This window comes from Micromys minutus (genome assembly GCF_963924665.1).
Source record: "Micromys minutus genome assembly, chromosome: 24".
Taxonomy (NCBI): domain Eukaryota; kingdom Metazoa; phylum Chordata; class Mammalia; order Rodentia; family Muridae; genus Micromys; species Micromys minutus.
In genome coordinates, this window is record NC_137959.1 from 43,771,740 (window position 1) to 43,797,336 (window position 25,597).

At 52.5% G+C, this 25,597-nt stretch overlaps 1 protein-coding gene across 1 annotated transcript in view; it reads left to right on the forward strand.

The window, feature by feature from the left end:
- Window positions 1-1,341: 1,341 nt before the first annotated feature.
- Window positions 1,342-25,597, forward strand: part of JPH3 (junctophilin 3) — a gene marked incomplete at both ends in the record, with an annotated part of 57,572 nt that continues 33,316 nt past the window's right edge. The window contains 2 exons of the mRNA XM_080936660.1: window positions 1,342-1,723; window positions 22,797-23,574. Of these exons, the coding sequence (XP_080792786.1) occupies window positions 1,342-1,723; window positions 22,797-23,574 (1,160 nt within the window). The remainder of the gene's footprint in view (window positions 1,724-22,796; window positions 23,575-25,597) is intronic.

The following is a 25,597-nucleotide window of genomic DNA, read 5'->3' on the forward strand; positions in this document are numbered from 1 at the left end:
CCCTGTGCAGCTGTGAAGCCATGCAGTCCCCCCCCCCCCCTCAGCCCACTGCATCGCCCTGCTGCCATCCCCTGCATGCATTCCGGGAGGGCAGGGGATGTGGGCGCCTGTCTTCGGATTGATGGTCTAGGAAATGCGTTTTCAATTAGTCCCAGGATGCTGAGGTCCAAGCATTAGACAGCATCTCTTGGTGGGGGTGGGTAATGAGTGGAGAGAGAGAGAGAGAGAGAGACAGAGACAGAGACAGAGACAGACAGAGAGAGACTTAGTAACCGCGGAGTGGTGACCCTAAAGAGAGATAGCTTCTGGAGTAAGGGGGTACCTGTTGGTCAGGGCGCGGGGCCCAAGGGATTGGGGTGGCCTTGCTCCAAGATGCAAACCTGTGACCCAACTTTCTATTAATTTCTGGAGGGGCTAAATGCTATTCGCTAAAGGTGTGTTTTCCGAGGTGAGCGCCTCCCCGGGGACCCCCAGCAGCCCTGAAAGAGGGAGGAGAGAGTCTGTGTCACAGGGAGAAACCACCTGTGGTTGGCAGGAGCCTCTCAGTCAAGTCGTGGCCCGCGCGGGCCGCGGTGCCGGTGTCCCTGGAGCTGGCGGGGTGGAGACCGCGCGGCCCTTCAGTGCCTGCGGCGCCCGCGCCTCTTCCCGGCTCCCGACCGCGGCGTGCGCTCGCGGTGCCCGGTTCCTTCCCGTTACGCAGTTCCTGTCCCTTTAAATCCCAGCCCCTAGCAGCGGAGACTGGGGCGCGCCGGCGGGACCCCGGGCCAGGGGAGGGGCAGGGCGCCCCGGGGTCCCCGCGTGCGCGCGCGCGCGGCCGCCAGCGCCCCTCTCCAGGCGGCCGCGCGCCTGCCGGGGCCCGGAGCGCACGTCGCCGCCGCAGTGCCGCCGCCCGGTCGGGCCGGGATCGGTGCAGCCGCGCGCGCCGCCGCCCGCGGGCCCCGCCGCCCGGGCCTGAGCCGCGCCCCGCGCCCTCCCGCTCCCGGGGCGCGCGGCGAGGGGCCCTGGCGGCGAGGTGGAGCCGCGGGCACCAGCCGCTCCCCCGCCCTGCGCCGCCCCTCCCCCGCCTCCTCCCGGTCCTGTCTCCAGCGGGAGCGCGAGACGCTGGTCAGGCTCCGGCGCAGCTCGAAAATGAACAATCGCCGCGGGCGGACCTAGAAGCCGCCGCCGGTCCGCGCGCGGGGTCGCGGGCGTGCTTCGTTCTCCCCTCCACCCCCCCGAAAAGAGCATCGCAACAAAAAGCCAGCCAGCCAACCAAGACTCCGGTTTGTTGATCGCCTGTTTCTTTTTTTTTTTTTTTTTTTTTTTTCACCGCTTGCGGGATTCGCAAACCGCGTTACATGCATGTCCAGTGGGGGTAGGTTTAATTTTGACGATGGAGGGTCCTACTGCGGAGGCTGGGAGGACGGCAAGGCGCACGGCCATGGCGTCTGCACCGGCCCGAAGGGCCAGGGCGAATACACCGGCTCGTGGAGCCACGGCTTTGAGGTGCTGGGCGTCTACACCTGGCCAAGCGGCAACACGTACCAAGGCACCTGGGCGCAGGGCAAGCGCCACGGCATCGGCCTGGAGAGCAAGGGGAAGTGGGTGTACAAGGGCGAGTGGACGCACGGATTTAAGGGGCGCTACGGGGTGCGGGAGTGCACGGGCAACGGAGCCAAATACGAAGGGACCTGGAGCAACGGACTGCAGGACGGCTATGGCACGGAGACCTACTCGGATGGAGGTAGGTGCGGGCGGCGGGGGCGGGGATGGAATGGGGACCGTCCTCCTCTTTCTCCTTCTGTTTATCTCCCGGGAAGTTGAGCCTCGCCTTCCAGTTGGGCTGTGGGCTCCTGGGGCATCTCCTAGATTCCCAGGAGGCCTCAGCGGGTCCCTGGCCACAGGTTGCCCCATGCTTGATGGGGACAGTGGCCCATGCCAACCCAAGGGTTGGGGGCTCTCCAGCAGCAGGCCCGGCCCCTGCCGCAGCAACGGAGCCAAAGTCTCAGCATATCCTGAGGAGCAGGCCAGAGATTTGCACCTGCCAGAAGGCCAGGCCGGGTCCTTCACCACCACTGGGACCTGCCAAGGCAGGAGGGGCCTGGAGATAGACCCTTCCCCTCCGTTGGTATTGCCTTCCCGGTATCCCCAGAGTCAGGCCCTCGGTTTCTTGTTTTCCTGCGGTGCTCAGGGCCTCCCTCAGTCCTAAAGCAACCCAGGCCAATGGAGAGGGAGCGCTGGGAGCGCCAGAGGCGGGGGATGCCGACCAAACCAAACAGCAAGGCAATAAACTTCTAGGTGGTTGGACACAGGCTGTCGAAGCAGGCTGCCGGAGGGAGGGAGGGAGAGAGGGAGGAGGCCCATCTGTTTAGCGGGAGCCCAGGAATCTGGCCATTCAGTGGCTGAATCATTTTCACCTTTAGTTTAGGGAATCGCTCTGCGCCTCCAGTGTAAGATGCCACCACAGTCAGGGCAGAGCCGGTGCCGGAAGCCAGGCAACTGCCAGTGTGATGGTTTCTGTTAAGAAGTCCTGGCTGTCTTGGCAGCCTCCAGTCCAATGTCACTCCTCAGCAGCGCTGAGACCTCGGGAACAGTTATAGGTCCTGGAAGTCAGACCCCAAAGCAGACTCGGCCTGGAGGCCCCCTCCCTATTGGGGCTCTTATTCTCAGAGGCTGTTCTTTTGCCTCCCCCTCTGGGCCTGGGCGGCTTCGGGCTTTTTTGCACGGATGCCTGGGAAGGGAGCAAGCCGCAGCAATGACTTGGGCTTCTGCGGGGGATGGAGAGCTCAACGGAGCCTGTGTGTGTTCTCCTGCCCGAAGCCAGCACCTGCTTCTGGCCACATCTAGGAGTGATGAGGGCTGGAAAGTAATTATTATTTTGGCTTATGCAACTGAAAGACAGGGTTCGTTATTACCCGAAGAGGAGGCGGAGTCTGGGCAGTTAATTATATAATGCTCCTGCCTGTCTGTGCCTTGCCCAGCCCTGGTCCCAGGTGGCCTTTCCTGTACTGTTGTTTTCTTGGCTGGAGAGTTTTCCTGACCCTGGGGCATTGAGGCCCTCCTGAGGTTCCAGTCCTCTGTGTGTGTGTGTGTGTGTGTGTGTGTGTGTGTGTGTGTGTGTGTGGTGTACACGTGTACTCACACATGCACTCTTAGTTAGGTCCTTGCAGCAGGTGTGGGTGACCAAGATGGGTGGTCCAGCAGCTTGATGCTCCCAGCAGGCAAGTGTAGCCCAGGGCAGTTGTCACCTGGGCCTCTGGCTAGTCAGTTCTGCAAAACTGCCTTCTAGAGAGGTACCCGCTCTGGAAGAGCTATCTCAGTGCCCTGAGCTGATTGGACCCATGGGGAGGGGAGAATCCCAGAATACTTGAGGGTGGGGCCCTCCCTGTGCTGAGGCCTGCCCACACTATAGACATTCCTATTGGCCTAAAGAATTCTTTCTTGCCACCAACAAATATTTATTGAGCACTTACTATGGCCAGATGTGGTAAGCTCTGGGAACCTAGGAGCAGGCTATGCAGACATGATCTTCTGGAGTGTTCGCTTAGGAGAAAAGTAGTCATTCTCCTTGGGGAGCTGGGAACAGGTACTGAGCCTAAGAGGGAGCTGGGGGCCTGGTGAGCTGAGACTATCCCTTAGCTGACTCCTCGAGGATCATGTTCCTCCACCCGGAGCATCCTAAGCTTTTGGCCTCCTGCAGTACTTCCTTGCCCCCAATCCTGCCTGGTTCAGACTCCTTTGAAGGGAAATCAATGGGACTATAGCTATGTGTATGCAGAGGTTCAGAGCCAACCCTTGTGGCGGGGTCCCCTTGTGTTTGGGGCTTGCTTCTTGCTACCTCTCTTTGCACAGGGAACGTTCCTTTTGTCTGACTCCTCAAGGAAATTGCAGTTCTTAACCTTCTCCCTAGAGCTCATGGCAGAGAGGTAGGCACGTGGACCCGTCCTCTCTCTTGGATGTTGACATAACATGACTGAAATCAAACTGGCTCTCCCTGCTCTGGGACTAGCTTCTTATTAGAAAGGAGTGACCGTTGAGGACTCAGATCCTGAGGAAATCGTTCAGCGAAGCCTGGGTGGGCTGTGGCCAACTAAAGCACAGGGTCCTGGCCTGGGTACCATGTCCCCTTACCTGGTGGGCACCAGGGTCCAGTTGAGGATGACCGGTTCTTTCGAGTGAGCAGTCCCAGCTTTGGCTTTACATAGAGCTGGGAATCTGGGACAGACATCAGCAGCACTCCACAACTTTTGCTCAGTGTCCAAGGCTGACTTGGAGAAGTGGCCGTTGTCATGAACAGAAAATGTATGCTGCATTCAGCTGCAATTGGCATGAAATCCCTTTCGACCGGGGACACGTCTGCCAAGCCATCCTGCAGCTTGCCCTCCCCCAGGCACTGTCAGGCATTGTTCCCGATGCGAGCCCAGTGAGCCACTCTCAAAGCCTGCACAGAGGCCTGGGGACGGGGTCGGCCTTCAGATGTATGAGCTTTTTGGGTGTTGACCACCTGGCCTTGAATCCTGGCTTGGCCAGGGCTCTGCTGTGGGACTTTGGGCAAATGGCTTAGCCTCTCTGAGTCTCTGCCTCTTTGTCTTTGCAAAGGGATAATACCGTGGAGTGGGTGAGGATGAGCTGAGGTTGGAGTTCCCGCCTCTGCCAGGAACGAGGTTGGCAATTTTTTTCACCCTTAAAGTTCACAGTATGCAGAGGACATAATGTTAACAACTCCTAAGGAGAACCAACAGGCAGGCAGGACTGAGGAGGTGACCATGCAGGAGAGAGTCGGAGGTGACAGGTGATGTGCTTACTGTGTCTCTTACACCTGCGCAGTAGAGGCTTAGCCAGGAGCCCTGGGAAGAGGTGGGATTCTAAGTTAGCTTTTCTTCGCTTTCTGTCACTATAAATTCCCCTTGTGAGCTGCTTGCTGTCTTCTCCTCTTCTTCCACATTCCCCATGTTGGGGGGCAGCACCCCTAGGTACAGGCAGAGGCATGCCCTAGCAGCCATTGCTGCCGTCCCATTGAGGCCCTGGGACCTCCTTACTTTCTGAAGATAAACAAGGCTTCCTCTGGATGTCTTGGACCAAAAAGTCATCCCCCCCCCCATAAACCCTCCCACACTCTGAGAGATGAGTCACCATACGCCCCTGCCTCCCCACTCCCCATACGAGCAGGTCCCGTTCACCGGCCCAGATTCCACAACCCACACACATCACACACACCCACAGTAAGAACTCAGATCCACCCAGGCGCCTGCGCACACACTCGTGCGCACAATACACCTGCCACCCTCGGATCTTCCACCCTGTCCCCCGAAGCAGCCACGTGTATCTCCCTGCTTTGTTTGCTCCTCCATAGCCAAGGGCCAGAATCCCTGACATCCTGCATATACAGAGTTCTGAAGAGAAGCCGGTGGGGCTCTTTATATTATGATCGTAAGCCTCTGGCATCGCTGCCCCTTGGGAAGGCAAACCGATATCAGACAATATAAACTGTGTTTTTCTTTTAGTCGGCAGCAGGGTTTGAACCCAGGGCCTTGCTACACCAAGTAGACACCGTCATTAAGTTACACCCCCAACTTTCTTTTTTACTTAAAAAAAAGTGTGTGTGTGTGTGTGTATATAAAACATGCCTACATATTTATATAATTAGATAAAGTCTTGCTAAGTTGTTTAGGATAGTCTTAAACTCTTAAACTGGTGATCCTCCTGCCTCAGTCTTTTGAGTACTGGGGACTCCAGGTCTGTGCCACCATGCCTGGCTACTTAAACTACCTATCATCCTTGGCTATGGGTCAGCTTTGGGATGTTTCGTTTCTGTTTAAATCCAGGACCTGGGTAAAGGTAACACAGCCCCACCAGCGCCTCTCCACAGATACTCCACCCAGAAAAGCTTGACTCTGAAGGGGACACACACCCCTACATGAAAGCACCCCCAGTTTCTCTTCACCGTGGGGGAGGGGATGTTGACAGGCTTCATCGGTTGAGAGGAGACAGAGCAAATGACTAGTTCACCTCAGCCTCAATCCCTGGCATTGGAGAGCAAGCCTGTCTGATGGCACCTAGTGTGGAGTCCTGCTTGTTAATGTCACTGGCCCTTTATGAGGACCTGGGCTATCTCTGGAAGAGATACTTCTAGGGTGTGTGGGGGGGGCACTTTATCTTCGGCACCTCGGACTCCACAATTCTCAGTGTAGCTGGTGGGCTGTGCTTACAGAGGCTGTCCACAGTAGCCCCTGTGTCCCGTGAAGACACAGCACTGTACAGAATTCTGGTCTTTTTTGTCATTGTTATGTGTTTTGTTTCTTCTGAGAAGGGACTTACGGAGCAGCCCAGGCTAGCCTAATCTCTCTGTAGCCTAGGCCGAGCTAGATTTCTGTAAGAAATCCTTCTGCTTCTGTCTCTTAAGTGGAAATCCCTTTTTGTTTAATGCTTAACAGGTTTTTAATTTAACATTTGTGTGTTGTGTGTTGTGTGTGTGTTTGTGTGTGTGTGAAGTATGGACAAGTGTGGATGTCTACATGCTGCCGGATGGGTGTAGGGGCCACAGGACACCCTTCTTCCACTTTCATGTGGGCTCTGCAGATTGAACTCAGGTCATTAAGCATACACAGAATGTCCCTTTATGCACTGAGCTATCTCACTGGCCCTTGTATTTTCTCATCATTGAGACTGGGTCTTATGTAGCCCGAGTTGGCCTTGAACACTCTATGTAGTTGAGGATGACCCTTAACTTCTTATCACCCAGCCTCGACCTCCTGAGTGTTTTAGGATTTCGGTTGTGGATCACCACACACCCTACGTGCTGAGGATTAACAAACTCAAGGTGTCTTGGGTGCTATGCAAGCACTCTAATAACGGAGCTATATTTCCCTCCCCTGCATCTTTTTTTTTTTTTTTAAGTATCTGCTTGTTTTATTTGAATCCCTGGATGCCAGGCTGCAAGTGTAGACATCAGAGGACACGGCAGGACAGGGATTGGTTCTCTCTTCCAACATGTGGGTCCAACAGAATAAACACAAATCATAGACTTGTTAGCAGGCATGTTTACCCACTGAGCAGGGTCTGTCCTGGGTTTCCATTTGAGCCGGGTGGTTTCTGGAGAAGCTTTCTTCAGGACCTTGGAGAGCGCCTCGGCTCTCAGATGGTGCCTGGGTGGAGCAGGTGACTTTCTGTGCCCTGTGAGTGTGTGTCTACTGTTCTGTCCACTGTTCATGCTCCAAGACACATGACCGGTCCAGCTGCTGGTCTGTCACGCCCTGTGCTACCCTCTGCTCTTCTTCCAGCACTGCTGGGGTGAGTCTGGGTGAGGCTTCAGACAGACTGGCTGCCCTACACGCAGTCCAAGGCTTCCTCCCATGTTAGGTTGCTTGCTGTGTTCATGGAATGTGGCTGGTGCACGGCAGATGGAAGAATGTCTCTGTCTGTGGTGGCCGATGAGAGAGCATCTTGTGCTTTCTCTTTAGATCAGCCTTAATGGATTAATCACCGAGAGCGGTCCTGTCCACCCCACTGGACTCTAGCCACATGCAACCATTTGCATTTAAATCTAATTAAATGCAATACAATTGAGGAGTCAGCTTCTTGGTGCAACAGCCACATCTCAAATGATCTTTGGTCTGTGGGACAGTGGCAGTTATGGTGGACAGCACAGACAGGGACTGTCACTGTCGAAAGGCTTAGAGGACATGGTGGCCTGGAGTGTATCCCCCACAAGAAGGGGTGCTGCTGGTGGCCATAGCCATGTAGTGTTGGCATGCGACGTTCACTCACTGCTCAGTCACTAGACTTGATGTTTATTTTCCTTCACCCTTGTTCCTGATGCCCATTTCTCTTGGACAGTTGGAGTGTCCAATTGGAAACATCCCAGTAAGATACATGTCTTTGGTCAGCCTCACCTTGGGCCTCTGTTTACCATATCCCTGTAACAGTATTTTGTTACTGGCTTGAATATCTGGCATTTGCATCAAGGAAGACTGTGGGACTTGGTGAATGAATAACAGTATTAATGGCCTAAGAGTGAGATGCATGCATGTCTGGAGATGGTTCTGGACCTCCGCTGAGCAAGCACTTTTTCCTTGCAGAGTGCTGGAAAGAGAGGTGTGTGGCCCTCTCCCTGCCTCATGAGAACCACCTCTCTGGGGCTGCCCTCCTCAGCTAGAGGCAGCTGGTTGTCAGGAGCCTCTCATGAAGAGCCTGCTATGTTCAGCCACAGTGTAGCAACAAGGCCTTGTAGTAGACTACATTTGTTGGCTGGGTCTGGCTGTGTGTAGGGCATGGTTTGCAGGAGCAGAAGAAACTAGACAAAAGAGAGACAGAAACAAGAAATAGGGTGATGGGATCCCCCAGAAAAGCAAACTGTCTGGACACAGATGCAAAATACGTAATACAGTTTGGGGTCTATTGTAGCAGACTTTAGGGATGCTGAAGGGAAGTCCCCCAAGTCAGAGTTTCATGTGCACCCTGAGGGAGCAGCAGACACCTTCCAGGGCAGAGAGGTCCCAGCTGTGTTTGGAAGACCCCATAACATGCTTTCTACTTGCCCTATCCCCCACCCACTCTCCAAGTTCCTGCCTTCATGAAAATTTTCTGCTTCTCCCTCTTGAATTTCTGGGCTGGGACATTGCTCAGAACATAGACAGGTGAGGCTGGTGCTGGTCCAGAGAGTGCTCTAAGAATCACAGCCTGGCCAGGTGCCACCCCTGCTGCACACTAGAATCACTATGTGAGGCCCCTGGCCTGTGAGACAACCTGTGTGTTCTCCAGGTGACCTGTGTCCTGATGTGCCCACATCTCAGCTGAGCACCAAGTCTATCTGGAGCACTTTGTGGGACACTGTTGCCTAGGCTTACCCAGAAGTGCTGTTGAAGGGGTGGCTGAGCCCTGGGATGCTTTATGAACTCCCCAGGTGAAATTGGTACCCCCAAGGAGCATTTCTATAAGGTGTTAATGAAGGAGAGAAGGCACTTTTGGTCTAGACCACTCTAGCTTTCATCAGAACCCAAAAGTCCATTCATCCCTGGTGGATTTCAAGCCTGGAAATCAGACTTACAGAGTGGCATCCCAGGCTGGTGTTTGAAAAAAAAACAAGTGGCCCCAGAATGCTTCTGTGGCAGAGAGAGCTGTTAAATGCCCGGCCCATGCTTCTGGGAGTAGCTGAGGGGCCTCCTTTAATACAAGCAACATAGACTGGTCATTCCCAAGCACAGTGGTATTGGCTCCATCTCTGCCACCACCTGCAGGTGGCACTTTCTGAGGCTGGGCTGGCTAATTTTGATTGTAGACTTGATTGAATTAGGAACAGGCTGGGGCACTGATGAAGCCTGCTTTGGGTATGTCTGTGAGAGCATTTCCATAGGGTGTTAATGGAGGAGAGAAGGCGCTCTGAGTGTGGGGCCACCCTCTTATACTGAATAAAAAAGATGAGTGGAAATAAAGATGAACCTTTATCTCTCTCTGCCTGAACCTGGAGTGAGCAACCTCCCTCTCCTGAAGCCAGAGCCGTGACCTCCTGCTCACAAGTTTGTGACCAAATGCACTGCCTCACCCAAAGTAGGGCAGAGCTGGTGCTCACAGTCCAGAGACCCCAAAACTGTAAGAATGCACAGACAACATACTATGTCCTTTTTGGTGGGTTAAATATGCTTGGCCCAGGGAGTGGCACTACTAGGAGGTGTGGCCTTGTTGGAGGAAGTGTGTCACTATGGGCGTGGACTTTAAGAGCCTCATCCTAGCTTCCGGGAAGTCAATCGTCTTGTAGTGGCCTTCAGATGAAGAGGTAGAACTCTCAGCCCCTCCTGCACCGTGCCTGCCTAGATGCTGACATGCTTCTGCCTTGATGATAGTGGACTGAACCCCTGAACCTGTAAGCCAGCCCCAATTATATGTTGTCCTTGTAAGAGTTGTGTTGGTCACGGTAGCTGTTCACAGCAGAAAAACCCTTAGAAAAGGCCACGGGGTTGGTAGACAGAAGGACCCAACTAGTTTTTACACTACCTCCATCATCCTCTGGCTTCTTGGTGGAGTATCATGGGTCAGCCACCCCTTCCTTTAAAGATAAGGAACTAGAGAGCTGAGGAGTTATAGCTACATTCTCAGCTGAGCAGAGGCAGGTTGGTCTCTGGCTGGGGTTTGCTTTGGAAACGCTGAGCCCCTTGACAAAACCATTTACTCTTTGGCAGAAAACTCTGCAAACTTGGGGTACCATGTGCCCTTCTAGGTGTTCACAGAACCCTGTGCTCACCACAAATGGCTGGCCTGGCTCTCACGGGTCTCACCTTGTACAGCGAGGACAGAAACAGGTAGATGGCCAGAGCCAGGAGATCTCTCCAGGAGATAAGTCTGAACGTAGGGACTGAGGCCATGTTTCCATTCTTACATCTGTCGCCTCCGTGGGGTACCCCACTTCTTCCTCACAGCACAGGATTCTCAGCATCTTTCTTGGGCTTGCCCCCAGCCCCCAGCTCAGCAGTGCGGGCTTGGGCGTTCCTGACTTGGGTTGCATCAGCAGTAGTCTGGAAGCTTCCCAGACCCTTACTGCTTAGCCTCTAGGCAGGGAAAGCAGGACTCCCTCCCCCTCATTTTGCAAATGAGCAACAGATGCTCCAAGAAGCTGTGGAGGTTGGGAAGGCTGGGTCAGGTACTGTTTTGGGGGGATCTGGACAGGCTGCTTGTACCATGTGTGGAGCCCCTCTACAACCACTGTGCTGCAGCCCCAAAGACTTGTCACTTCTCAAGAAACACTGGTTTCCTGCTTGCTGGGAAGGGGAAATGGGCATTTCAGAAGGAGCCGTGGCCAACTTCCCCAGGAAGGGTTATTGTAATGGTTTAAATATACTTGGCTCAGGCAGGGAGTGGCCCTGTTGGAGTAGGTGGGTGTGGGCTTTAAGACCCTCATCCTAGCGGCCTGGAAGCCAGTCTTCTGCTAGCATCCTTCAGATGAAGATGTAGAACTCTCAGCTCCTCCTGCACCATGTCTGCCTGGATGCTGCCACGCTCCCGCCTTGATGATAATGGACTGAATCTCTGAAACCTGTAAGCCAGCCCCAATTAAATGTTGTCCTTATAAGATTTGCCTTGGTCATGGTGTCTGTTCATAGCAGTAAAACCCTAACTGAGACAGTTACCAACCCAGAGGAAGGCTGGGGAGCTCCAGGTGGAGCTGCCTTGGGGAAGGCAGGCTGGTTAGTTTTCAACTCTAACTGAGAAGAGGGAACCTCAATGGAGGAAGTCTCTCCATCAGGTCTGAGGGCAAGCCTGTGGAGGCATCTTCTTGATTAATGATTAATGTAAAAGGGCCCAGCCCATTGTGGGCAGAGCCAGCCCTGGGCAGGGGGTTCTGGGTGCTACAAGAAAGCAGACAGAGCAAGTCATGTAGTCAGTGAATAGTGTTCCTCCTCTGTGGGTTCTGCTCGGGTAGGGAAATGCCCTGATTTCCCTCACTGATAGATGTGACAGTAAAATGTAAGCCACATGAGCCCTTCCTCTCCCCTAATTGCTCTTTGGTTAGTGTATTAGCCCAGTAACCGAATGAAAACCCCACGAGTCTGTGTCACGGCCCCTCAGGCACGCTCAGAGACTGGCATGTGGTGGGCTTGCACCCTGAGAGGCAGAAAATGGCATTTGATAACGCTTTTTGGTAATAACTTTATTGAGGTATAATTCACACAAGAATTCATTCTCTTCCATACACGCTGTAGCGTTTTCAGTGTGTTCACAGTTGGGGTCTTCCCACTAGTCTAACTTCTTTTCTTTTTTTTTTTTTTTTTTTTTTTTTTTTTGTCTGTGTGCACACACACTGGTGCATGTGCGTCACAGTCAAAGCAAACGGCAGGGGCTCCTCCTCAGGTGCCATCCTTGCCCTGAATGAGACAGAGTCTCTCACTGGCCTTGCTGGCTAGGCAGACTCTAGATCAGCCTGTCTCTGCCACTCCAGAGGGATAACAAGTAGGTACCGCCATGTCTGGCTTACTTGAGTGGATTCTGGGAACTGAAATCTGTTGTTCTTTCACAGTGTGGACTCTGACAAGTGAGCAGGGTCTCACTGTGGCTCAGGCTGTCCCGCCTCAGCCCCTCAAGTTCTCGGATCACAGATCTGCACCACCAGCCTGTCTGGAGCACTTTCCAACTCCAACCGTTAGCTTGCTTCATGCTCCCAGGTTTGCCTACTTTGGACATTTCACGTGAACATGTGAGACCATGTATGTGCGTCTCTGTTGACTGGCCCCTTCACCAAGCATGATGCTCTCATTCCTCGGTACCCATTCTTCATTCCTTTTTTCTGTCCGAGTAGTCCTCCGCTGTTTGGTGAACACGTGTTTCTCTCTTGGGCTTTTGCACCGGTCCCATGTTCTGGCTGCAGTGAGCCGTCCCGCTGTGACTCTGAGTGTGTGCATATTTTCAGTTCTCTCAGGGATACCAGGACTGGATTCTCAGAGTCCTGTTGGGTGACTGGAACCAGATGCCCATCTGCCGCGCTGCCTCCCATTCCTGCCTGCAGTGTGGTGAAGACTTCATGACCCCATCCTCACCCCCAGGCTCACCCCCGGCTGATACTGCTGCCTTTCTGAATGCAGCACCCCGGAGCCCACGTGCTGTGGTTATGTTCAGACTTCCTTCAGTGCTGGGTGTTGGCGTCCCGTCATGTCCAGTGTGTGCTACTGACGATGTCTGAGCTCTGCACTGTCTGTTTAGGTTTTGCCCATTTTTAAACCCCATTCCTTTAATTCTAGGGTTTTCTGTAGAGGGTGAGTATCTGTGAGTCCAGGTTGGGAAGGAAGTGTAGACCACCAGGAATCTCTTCAGGAGCAGCTTCTTTCTCCCAGAGCTCCTAGTACCGTGCCAGGCGCCACAGCGGGTGCTCAGCAGGGTCATTGCTTAGTGTTTGTTAGGGTCCATGGTTCTCTGACACACAACCAGCTGGCTCTGGGGACGGTACACAGAGCCCAGGACTATTTGGCGGTTAGTTATTCTGCAGTAGCCCATGTCGGCTCCTTGCTTGCTGTTGGTGGAGCAGAGCCACTGGAGACAGGATGGTGCCTGTCACCCGGAGAAGGCCGTCTGGGTGGCAGAAACAGGGCTGGTGGGAGGGGCTGCTGGGCCTCCTGACCTGTAGGAGTCTGCAGCACCTCGAGGAGTATTTTGTGGCTCGATTGCTAGAAGAACCTGGCCCATGTCTGTGCAGGGCCCAAGTGACCTCACCAGACTTACCTATGTATCTTGGAGAAAGTGGAGCAGAGAAACTACAGGCAGGGCTTTACTGGACTGGATTGGGCTTTGGTAACACCAACCCAACCACAAGGGAGCTTGTAGCATCAAGCCCTGTTTGTTAGATAAAGGAGTAAAGAAAAGAGACGCATGGACTCTGGGGAGTTAGCAGCCAGTTAGGGGACAAGAGATGGGAGTAGAGGTAAGTTCTCTGAGTTAAATAACCCAGGTCCCCTGTCAGGATGCTGCTTTGAATTTCTCCCTCCATACTGTGTTTTCTGGTGTATCTATGCCTGAGAGCCAGGTAGTATCTGAGCCTGCTGTGGAGGAGCACAGCACAGGTTTGGAGGTGAAGCCATGGACCACAGTATCATTCAATGGGTGCCTGCTGGTACAGCTGCAGAACCTTAGGGCTGTGAGCTGGGTGCTCTTTGGCCTCATCACATTGCCTGCCTGCCCCTGAACGAGCTCATTGGTACTATTAACGCTCAGTAGAAACTGGTTTCCCCAGTGCCAGGGAATGTAGCCAAGTCCCCACAGGGCCATCTCCAGCCCTAGCCCCAAGAGGTGGTGGCCTGAATCTCCAGACAGTTCCATCTGCTTGATCCTAGGTGTGGCTGGTGACCTGGGGAGATGGTAACACTGAGGTAGAATGTAGTAGGGAAACTGAGGTAGCCTCTGACCTGCTCCAGGCTTTTCTCCTTCCTATCTGTCTCTGACAGGTGACTAGCCACAAAGGTTCCCCCCACTAGATAACCTCAGAACTCTCCTGTCCTTTGTCTTGCAGACACCCCATGAGGGAAGATTTGGGCTTGTCCCTGGAGTGAGGTGTGTTGGAAAGAGCCACTGAAGGACTTGGACTTTGTGGGGGCAGGCATTGCGAGAAGCCCTAAGCCAGTGGGGTTCACTTCAGACTGGTGCTGTCTGAGAGAGACAGCTCTCTAGTGAGGACTATGGGGACCAGGGCTAGGATTGGTTGGGACACACCCATTTTTTGTCTTTGCTAGAGAGAGATGGTTAGTGTTTGTGGGTGGCACAGTGACCTGCTTTTTGCTCACTCAGTTCCTGATTTTGGGGTAATTTTGTCTGCAGTTGAAGGCAGTTCACATCCAGAAAGACATTGATGGGGGTCGGGGCGGGATGGGGGGAGCTAGCACCAGTGCTTAGGTGACCAGTTGGTCTCTTGCTGATGGGGTTAGGGCTGCCTGGGACCTGGACCTACACTCTGCCCCTTTCCACCTCCTTCTTTCCTCAGCCCCTTATGGGTTCCTTGGGGTCTCTTGTGCTCCAATTTCATAACTGGGGAAAGTTTCTAGAAAGTCCACCTGTTTCCTTCTCTCTTTCTGACTGAGTCTGAACTCAGCTGTCTATCAGAACACTCAGTCCCCTGTTTCTCTTAGGCAGTAACCAGGGGCTGCTGTGTCTGGGGACCTCTGGGGACACAAGATGTCTGGGCTGGGCTGCCAGACAGTCTTCCTTCTAACTCCCCTCATCAGAGCTGACCTAACCCTCAGCTTCTCCACACGGGTTCCTTTTCCCAGGCTGGTGTCCATGACAGTTACCGGGGCAGCCGTAGGGCACAGTCTCTGCTGTCCTTGACCCAGGGCCTCTTTGGCTGGCCACTGCAATGTCCGGCAGGGTGGGTGTGAGGCTGATCCCCAACTTCACAGCCAGGTCAGGCCACCCGTGTCATGCTGTGCAGGGTTGTTTGTGTTCACTGGACGTGCTATCTCCACGAGGGGCGGCCACAGACTTGGCTTCAAGTTGAGGCCTGTGAAAACAGGGTGAGTCCAAAACAGGGATTGGGTAGCCGTGGATATGTGATAGCAGGAGATCTCTGTTTATTCCCACTTCCAGGGTAGATGGGGGATTTTAATGGCCGGCAGAAGGGGCAGGGTTAAAGAAGGCTGTTGCTGCCTCCTCAAACTTGGTGAAGCCCACCCAAAGCCCAGCATCCCTCTGGCTGCAGATGGAGCAAAATTTTCCCCAACCTACAGCTTGAAAGCAAATCAAAACAAACAAACAAAAACAACCTAGGTTTGGGGCTGGAGGGATTGCTCAATGGTTAGGAGCACTCGGCTCTTGCCGAAGATCTAGGTTCAGTTCCCAGCACCCACACACTACAGCTCATGACCATTTTTTAACTTCAGTGCCAGAGGGTCTGACATCCTTTTCTGGCTTCCATGGGCACCAGGTACATATGTGGTGCACCGAAGTACATGCAGGCAAAACACCCATATGCATAAAATAAATCTCAAAAAACAAACAAACAAACAAACTCAGTTTTATCAACATAAAATTTACATGGTACACAGTACATTCGTTTAAAATGTTCACCTTGGTGGTTCTAAAATATTCTCGGAGTCATAAGGCAGTGGTCCAGCAGTTTGATCATCTCAGGAAGAAACCTTGTACCTACAGTTACTTCTCTGCTCTCGGTCTCAGCCCGTGGTGGCCATCTTCTCTCTGTCTTGTGTATCTGCCCGAGGGGGTGGGGGTGGGGGTGGTGGTGTCTTTGAGCAGCTGGTTTTCTGTCATTGACTTCCATGTGACCAGGGTTCATCCACAAGGTAGCAGGTGTCAGACTGTTGTTTTGTTTCACAGCTGGGTAATATTCTCTCACCAAGATGGAACTCTCCGTCTTTGTCCTGCAGTGGTAGACATTTGGGTGGTTTCTATCTGTGGTCTGTTGGGGACAGTCATAGTGAACATTCGGGTAAGAGGTGTATGCGCTGTGCTTTCTTTTCTTGTGGTGAGGTTGCCAAGTGTGCTGGTTTACTTCCTACAGTGAACTGCTGAGCTTACTCAAGTGTATGGGGAAGGCTTGGAGATCCCCATCCATGATGGGCCGCCATGCCTTTTGGGTTTTGGGTGAGAAAAGCATTTGCCTCATGGTGAACAATGAGAGAAGAGGCAGCCATGAGACCCATTATAGTCTTCAAGGGCACACCCCCAGTGCCTTAAAGATTCTGCCCCTTCCCTATTGTTCCCTGCTACAGATCTGACCTTTAACACCTGGCCCTAGGTGACATCCCAATCCAGACCATGGCTCATCACAGGGTAACTTGGGTTTGAGCTGTTTGAGGAGCTTCGCCAGTCACATCTCACTCGACTTCTAAGAGAGTTCTAGAAGCTGAGTCCTCATCAGGACCCCCTGTGTTTGGAAGTTGTAAGGTGATAGGAAGGCTGGGTTACCAAGCATGTGGTACAGAGCAGGGAAACCCAGGGTGGGTGCTCAGCTCCCTTCCTCTGGCACAGGTCTCTTCCTGTTTCTCTCCCTGCCCTGGAGCCCAGCTCTTGAGTCATACCAGCCACCCATTGAGAGTCCCTGGATCCTGGGCACTGAGTACCACGGCCTGCCGTGTACACAGTGAGCAGAACCAAGGTCACTGAGGGTCATGCCTCCTTCCCTGAGGTTCTGAGCTGCCTGCATCTCATTTTCCATCAGAGAGAGGGAAGCTGAGGAAGACTGATACAGGGGCACCTGGAGCCTCTGGGGACCTCCACAGGGGACACACGGAGACCCTGGGGAGTTCCATGAGGACACACAGAGACCCCCGAAACCATCATGAGGGCACACAGAGACACCCTGGGGACCTCCATGGGGACACACAGAGAGAACTAGGGACCTCCATGGACACAGACCCGTGGGGCCTCCATGGGGACATTCTGTACTTCTCCAGACCTGAAACTTCTGTGAAAATCCTGTTAATCTTCCGAGGACAATGAAAAGCATCTCCATGCCACTCCAGTGCAGATGGTGGTCAGCCACCAGGGAAATGCTTCCTCAGAGTCCACGTGCTCCAGCCACCAGGGTGTAGCCCGTCATTCACATGGCTAACTGCACCTCAGGCTCACCCCGCCTCAGACTGAGGTGGACCACACAGGTGGCTTCTCGAGCACGCTGACCCTGTACTGTTCCTGGCATCTCTCATTCAGGCAGCATGGGGTTGAGGACGGGATTGTGTGTGGGGCCCCACTGGGTGCTAGTTTTGCCCTTGACCCCTCCTGATGCTATGCTTATGCAAGCATGAGGCACGTGTCCTTCAAACTGGCCACCTTCCTGCTTCCTCCATGCATTGTCTGACTCTTCCTTGGTGCCTCCTTTTCCTCTGGCCAGTCTTCCTCTTCCTGTTCCTAATCTCTTCTGAGATCACATGTACCTCAGCTTATGAAGATTGTAAGTAGTAACCCAGGACGGTGCTCTGAGTTCAGGCAAGTCATGACCCTGAGGTATGCCACAGCCCACAGCTAGATACCACATTACTTCAGAAACTGACCTCTGCCTTTCTAAGTATATGGTTGGTGTCAAATCTTCAACATCCTACCTCAGGAGACAGAGAGCTTCAGACTTTCTCCCCTGCCCTGCCCTGCTCAGCCCTTCTCCTCCGCCCATTCCCCCTCCTCTCTTCTCCCCATTCCCTTCTTATTTCCCTCCCCCCACCCCTCCTCTCCCCATACCTGGCTATCCCAGCATTATAGCACAACTTAAAAGCTGAATCCATACTGTTTTTCATCCTTGCAATTGGAAGCTCCATTACTGCTGAGCCAAGCAATGTTCCCCAACGTACATTTCCCATGCATAGTCTGAATGAGCAATCGACTCTGTCTTAATTGCATTATTTTATTCAAATCGCTGGTCAGTCTCCCCACCCTTCAGGTGCCCGATAAGTAAATCTCTCAATGCAGCTCCTCCCTTGAATCTCAGAGTCTCTGTCTATAACCACACAAATCCATGCCGGTTCACAGGTTGGTCCCTCCTCAGTCATCCCGGAGCATCCCTTGAGCATCCCTTTAGTGTTCTGTTGATCACTCTGTCTGCCTCCTTCTTACTCCATCTTAGGTTCCTCCCTCACTTAGGTGGATCACATTCTGCAGTAGCTCTCTGAGAAAGGATGTCCAGAACAGGTTTCTGTGGCTTGATCACTTGATTGGCGTGTTGGTGTTTAATGCAAATGAAAAACCATTTTTTGTTCAGAATTTGTGCCCTGTGGGGGACACAGTTTCACACCAGGGAAGCTCTGCTGTTGAAGTCCAGTGCCCTTCTATTGGACAATGTATCCTAATCTTTTGTCTTTCTGGCTGTTGGACAATGTATCCTAATCTTTTGTCTTTTTGTCTGTTGAACAATGTATCCTAATCTTTTGCCTTTCTGGCTGTTGGACAATGTATCCTAATCTTTTGCCTTTCTGGCTGTTGGACAATGTATCCTACATAGTCTTGTGTCTTCTGACTCTTAGACATTTGTAGCCTTTGTTTTCTTTTTCTGTTTGTTTTTTCAAGGCATGATTTCTCCGTGTAGCCTTGGCTGTCCTGGAACTCCTTATGTAGACCAGGCTGGCCTTGAACTCAGAGATCCTCTCTGCTTTCCAAGTGCTTGAATTAAAGATGTGTGCCAACACCACCCAGCCAGGCATAGTGTATCTTGTATGTTCTCCTTTTGTGTTTTCCTGGAAGCTCTCTACTGCCCTGACCTTCCCTTCACCATGCAAGGCTGTGGGTCCTCAAGATGCCCAGACCCTATATGCTCTGGGAGAAAGGCCGTCTCTGTATTTGGTCTTTTATACTTTCCTAGAACTTCATCTTGGGGCTTTGGTTCCTGCCTCATTCATTGTCTTGCTTACATCTTTTCCAGCTTCATCATCTCCTTAAAGTGTAGGTATCTACGCAGTTCCGCTCCAGGGTTGGAAGGTTCAGGCTTCTTCAAGGGACTAGATGAACACGCCTCAGTCTATAGCTAATGGCGGGAGCCATAGCTCTTCAGAGTCCCACAAGGCTGTAGAATGTCACTTCATGGCTGGCAGTGACAGGAGGATGTAGCCATTCTCATAGCCTTTTCTGAGGAAAACTTTTCAAAGATGTCGAGACAACCTTCCTTGTGGGAGAGGAGTTGAGTTCTGGGGCTGTGTGTCTTAGGGACAAAGTTTGGTATTATGTACGAATATCAGCCATTATAAACATACCGAGGGTTTAACTCAGTGTGTAGCATGTGTTTGGTGTGTGGAAGGCCCCAGATTTAGTCCTTAGTGACAAAAATAAATAATATGATGTAAAACAAAAAATGATGTAGGTCAGACCCAGTGGCGATTTCTGTGATAGGAAAAATCCATAAAACAAACTATCACAGAACCTTTATTAACAGTAGGAAGAGGTCTACTGTAAAGGAAAGAAAGTTCTAGAACATGGTGTAACTAAGTGTGTTATGCTAGGCACAAACTATCCCTCTGTTCTAGACACTGGGACACTCTTCCTGATGGTAGGAATCACCCCATCTCCTCTGAAATCCTGACTACATGGTCAGAGTTGGGGCCCCAGAGTATTGACTTCTTGTCTTGAGTCCAAGCTTAGCAGGTGATTTACATCCTCAGGGACAGCAGTGCTGTGTTCACTGTGGTTACTTGAGAGGCCTGCCTGGCACAATTCCCTGATGTGAGAGTATCCTAGTGTCTTTACTCTGGGTAACATGGGTACATCCTTTCCCCCAACCCGGAACGGTTGGGAAAATCACTTCTTGGCTAAAGCCCACAAATCACAGCTTGAGCCCTCGGCGCTACACACAAGCTGGCCAAGACAGCTGACATCCCAGTCCTCCCAGCCGCCTAGAGCATCCCACTGTGGGCAGAGGGCTGCAGGGCAGCAGGCTACCCATTCTAAATGGATGAGGGTACTACAGATCAGGTTGCAGGGCCTTGCAGGCTTGACTGAAGGAGGGATGTTCACACAGCCCGGTCCTCAGGCTCCTCTACTCCTGCCCTCAAACCAAGGTCTTCCATCCTCTGTGGCAGTATCCTGAAGTGCTGCTCCCTGGGTCAGCTGCTTTCCCTTTAGGCTCCCAACCAGCTTTGAGAATATGTAATGACCACCCTGCCTCCAAGTGAGGTGGATTCCATGATGCTCTCTGTAGGACCCTCTGCACCCTGTCCCTCCTCCCTGACTCCCACCATGTATGTGACTCTAGAGAGGCAAATTCCACTATGTTGGCATGCCGCGTTTTCTTCCTTTTTCTCTCTCCTTTTTTGTTAGATAGAGTCTTACTTTATAGCTAAGCTGGCCTCATATTGTGATAAGCCTCCCGGTTCAGTCTCCCAGTACAGGGATTGCAGGCATGAGCTGTCACACCTGACTTTTTTTTTTTTCCTGTGTAATACTGGGGACAGATCCCAGACCCTCACATGTGCTAAGCAGGTGTTCTGTCACTGGACTGGGCTATCAGTACCAAGGAAGCCACAGCTCTAGGCTGATTTGTCCAAAGTTCTTAGCAGACGAGCTTTATGTATATCTGTCCTCTGCCGAGAGCCACACAGCAATAGAGAGCTAGGTGCCTGCTGTGTGGAGCTGAGGCCTGGGGAGATAGGAAGGTGCATTCTGGGCCATTCAGGGACCTGGTACTATTCTGGGTCAGTGCAGCATGTGGACGGTTGGTCCAAATGAATGGTGTGTGGCTGGGGAGAGATGTGAGCAGTGTTGACCTGGAGGGGTTGGGTGGGAGCAGTTTGATGAAGGAGATAGTCTGTGATAAACAAGCCAGGACCACTGACGTGGGAGCAGTTGGGAGAAGGTATCTGGGCGTGATGACGGTGTGTGAACCCTAGGTGGCGCTCTGTGGCTCATACCTGACAGTGAAGTGCATTTATCTCTGAGGTTTGTAAATGGAGGGGGGCCTGGGTGATGGAGTAGGAAGTGGGGTTGGGGTAGGGAAGAAGAAGGGGCCAGAGGAGGCAGCTGCTGTTATTTCTCATCTGGAAAGAAAAAACCTGGGCTTCTGTGTCTTAAGAATACACAAGAAACCCAAAGTTTGGTTTGAGGAGTGGTCCCTCAGAATGATACTGGTGTCAGCCTCGGGGCATCCGCCGAAGTGGGCTGGAAGATCACTTCCCAGTGTGATGAGCTGTCTCTTCTGCTACATCCAGATTAGGTCTACACTGTGAAAACCACTGGCTTGTTAAACAGACAGGAAAGCTGAGGGGTCCAGAAACTTGCCTTCAGTCATACAGTAACGTCAGAGAGAGATGGAGGCAGGGATCTGAATGTCTCCTTGCTGGTTTTAATGCCTTTATAACGTCTTGGGGCTGAGGAGTTGGCTCAGTCAGCACAGTGTTTGCCACACAAGCGTGAGGACCTGAGGTCAACCCCAGCCCCCATGTAAAAAGCAAGGTGTATGGAACATAACTATAATCACAGCATGGAGGGGTGGAGACAGAACGGTCCCTGATGCTTGCTGGCCAACCAGTCATCTGAATTGGTGAGCTCTGGGTTTAGGGAGAGACCCTTGTCTGGAAAAAAAGAAGAAGAAGAAGAAAAAAGAAGATAGACCATCTGGAGAGATGGCACAGTGGTCAAGGGTGTGAACTGCTCTTCCAGAGGACCCAAATTCAGTTCCCATTACCCCCACCAGGTGGCTCACAACCTCCTGTAACTCCCATTCCAGGGGGAATCTGATGCCCTCTTCTGGTGCCTGAAGGCATTGCATGCATGTGGTGCACAGATGTAGATGCAGGGCAACACACATAAAATAAACATAAAAACTAAATCCTAACAAAGTGGAGAACAGTAGTGGAGGAAGACAGTCATCACCACCTCTGCACAGATGTGCCCACCTGCACACACCCACAGATATGCACACATCCATGCGCACGCGCACACACACATTTTTACATTACAGTCTTAACTACTTTTTCTTGTTTGGAGAAGGGGTTAGGCTGTATTGTCCAGGCTGGCTCCGAATTTCTGGGCTCAGGTGATCCTTCTGCCTCAGCCTCCGAGGGCCACCATACCATACCAAGGGCACTTCTCAGCACGATTCTCAGGGTATTAAACATGTGACCATCTACACTACATTAGAGTGTCTCCATCACCCCAAATGGAAACATGGCCCCCAATGAGAGGCACAAGCCATGTGTTTCTGGCCCAGCCCTCAGGGCTCCACCCTTATGTGAAGGAACCCGGGGGTGGGGGAACTGGCTGCTTTTACTTCTGCAGGGTCAAGGCTGGGATAGTGACATCAGTCCATCTTCTTCTTGTCTAATTTCCCATGTCATGGCTTTGCCACAAGGCTGACCATTACTGACACAGGGGTCATTTTGGACCTCTGTGGATAGCACTGTGTATGGGGTGTATGTATCTGTACCCCCAAGTTCTATGGTGTATTTGTAGTCAGGTAATTTTAATGTCTCTTCCCCCATGCACCTGATGCTCTTCTGGGCTGTCCCCACTGCTGACAAACCTTCTGGGACACCTTCAGTAGCAGCAGTGGGGACCTTGCTCTCCCTGAGGTAAACCTGTGCTTAATAGTCTCATGGCCCTCCGCCTTCTGCTGGACATGCTATCTCCCCTCTGTTACCGCTCTCTGAAGGGTCTCCAGGGTCACACTGAACTCTTCCTCTCTCTATCATACCCAGCCTGGTCTCAGAATCCAGCCATGGGAGACAGTACCCCTGAACATGCCCATCAGTGAGGTCAATGTACGGCCTCAGTAAGGCCCCTCTGCCTCTGTGCCCAAGTAGACCCGCCCAGGTTTCACTTTCAAAGAGAGGTTCTGAGGTGAATGTGGATCTTCCACATACCTAACACCCACATCCTGCCTCAGGAGCTCACCCTTCTCTCCTTTGTCTCCACAGGGACGTACCAGGGCCAATGGGTTGGTGGCATGCGCCAGGGCTATGGTGTGCGGCAGAGTGTCCCTTACGGCATGGCTGCAGTCATCCGCTCACCCCTGAGGACGTCCATCAACTCCCTGCGCAGCGAGCACACCAACGGTGCGGCGCTGCACCCGGACGCCTCCCCGGCAGTGGCCAGCAGCCCGGCTGTGTCCCGTGGTGGCTTCGTGCTGGTGGCCCACAGTGACTCGGAGATCCTGAAGAGCAAGAAGAAGGGACTGTTCCGGCGCTCGCTGCTGAGCGGCCTGAAGCTGCGCAAGTCCGAGTCCAAGAGCAGCCTGGCCAGCCAGCGCAGCAAGCAGAGCTCCTTCCGCAGCGAGGCAGGGATGAGCACTGTGAGTTCCACGGCCAGCGACATCCACTCCACCATCAGCCTGGGTGAGGCCGAGGCTGAGCTGGCTGTCATCGAGGATGACATCGACGCCACTACCACTGAGACCTATGTGGGAGAGTGGAAAAACGACAAACGCTCGGGCTTCGGTGTGAGCCAGCGCTCGGACGGGCTCAAGTATGAGGGCGAGTGGGTTAGCAATCGCCGGCACGGGTACGGGTGTATGACCTTCCCGGATGGCACCAAGGAGGAGGGGAAATACAAGCAGAATGTGCTCGTGAGCGGCAAGCGCAAGAACCTTATCCCACTGCGTGCCAGTAAGATCCGGGAGAAGGTGGACCGGGCCGTGGAGGCAGCCGAAAGGGCGGCCACCATCGCCAAGCAGAAAGCTGAGATCGCTGCATCCAGGTAGGATGTGTTCATGACCTGCTCTTCTGGGTCCGTGCTGTGCCCAATGTGAGGCCTGCATGCTGCTCCTTTATCTGTTTTCCCCTATGGGGTTTGGTATTCCTTGGAGGCCACCAGAAGGTGGTCATGGACAGAGGGGGCTTGAGGACCTGCAGCTTCCTCTAAAACAGGGCAGCAGGTAGTCAGGAGGCTGCAAACAGGGAGGGGAGGCCTCTTGTGTCTATGTGTGCTTCGTTCCTGTATACCTCCAATAGGCAGAGAAGGCTGCTGTTCTGCTGATAGGATATAAGGGACACTGCTTCCGGGACATAAGATAAGGCTGGAAGGTTCTTAAGTACCCCAGATCTATGACTGAGGCCCCTCGTGGACTCCAGGAGACATCTCTTCCAAGAGAACAGAACAGCTTTAGGTGGCAATAAGGGGTTCACATGAGACTTGGCATTTTGAGCCAATGCTATCCTACTTGGGCTATGGCCTGTTAAACTCAGATGGACTACCAGGCCTTAGGGAAGAAGTACCGAGGTTGCTGTGTGTAATGGTAAATATTTTTAAAAAGAATCTGTTCTGTCGGTCCTGCAGAGTGATGTTCCTCTAGAGCCATGCGAGTAACCGCTCCAGTGCAGAGCCGGCTTGCAATCCCCTAAGTGGTTAGTTCCCAAGCCTGGTACCAACACATCTAGGTCCATGGGCCTGGTAAAAACATGACTCCACAATCATTAACTTATCAAACAGGTTTATATGTTAAATTCTCAATCCACAATACATCTAATCAATAAATTCTCCGCCAATTAATAAAGATATAAACCGCTCACCTAAATAAAATAAAACTGATCTAATTCCCCTTGATCTGAACCATCTTCCTCTGCCTCCTCCATCATGAATCTCTTGCCTCTCCTCTTCCATTTTTTTTCCAACTTTGTCCCTGCCCCACTTTCTACTGTCCAATCATGAATCGCCTTGACATCAACCTACAGCTGTAGGTAAGCACTGAGTGCTCTCTCTCTCTCTCTCTCTCTCTCTCTCTGTGTGTGTGTGTGTGTGTGTGTGTGTGTGTCAGTGTAGTGTGTAAGCCTCAGAGCTGGAGAAGGTGCCTGGGGGTGGTTCCCTAAAAACCACATAGGCAAGTGTGGGAGCCTGGACTGGTCTCAGCCAGTCCGAGAAGCTGCAATAGGGCAGCCCAAGAGGCCACATTCTCAAGCTTGAGGATGCTGCCCTGTAGGAAACCCAGAGCTTGCCCGTGTGCCTGGCTCTGCCGTGATGCACCTCTTAGATGTCTTTGTGAAGGTGTTGCCCAGGATTATCATCTGAGCCAAACTTCCCGTCTTCACCAGATCACCTGTGTCTGCTTGCAAATGACTGACCATTGTGGCTCAGCTTAATTGCTGACTTTCCCTTAGTCATGAGACCCTCATCAGTGTAGCCACCCCCATTCCAAACAGAGATCTCTTCTGCCCTCATTGCACATGGCCTCTAAGTCTCAGGGGTGGGACTAGGGTATATAGGTAAGGAAAGATCAGAAGCAAAGGTTCCATCTGTGTGAGTATATGGAAGTCAACAACCATGCTGGGTAAAGACTCTCCAAAGTGGCCTTTTGGGAGAACACCCACATTCCTATCAGAAACCACCACTCAAGCTCTGTAAGGAAACGATAAATGTGTTGGCTCCCCAGGGTAAACTCTGGTGGTATGTGCCTTGCTTGGTTTGTTGTTAGGACCTTAGAGGTAGATGTTTGTCTCCCTCTCTGGCTACAGAAGGCCTCAGGTAGTGTTAGAAGCCGGAAGTCTCTATCATACCCGGCTTGAGAGCCTGGGAACTGAGAGCTTCTGTACAGGCCTCAGTCTCCTGAGCCAGTGGGCAACTTTGGTCACAGTCCTGAGCACAGGTGTCAGCTGAGGTCTGGTGGTGAGATGCATATGTTCCCTGTAAGTGTCTGTGGTCTAGAACTCTTAAGAGACTGAAAAAGAAGGTCTGAATTTCTACCTCAGTACTGAGGTCAGACAGTGCTCCTCTGTCTTAAGCCTGC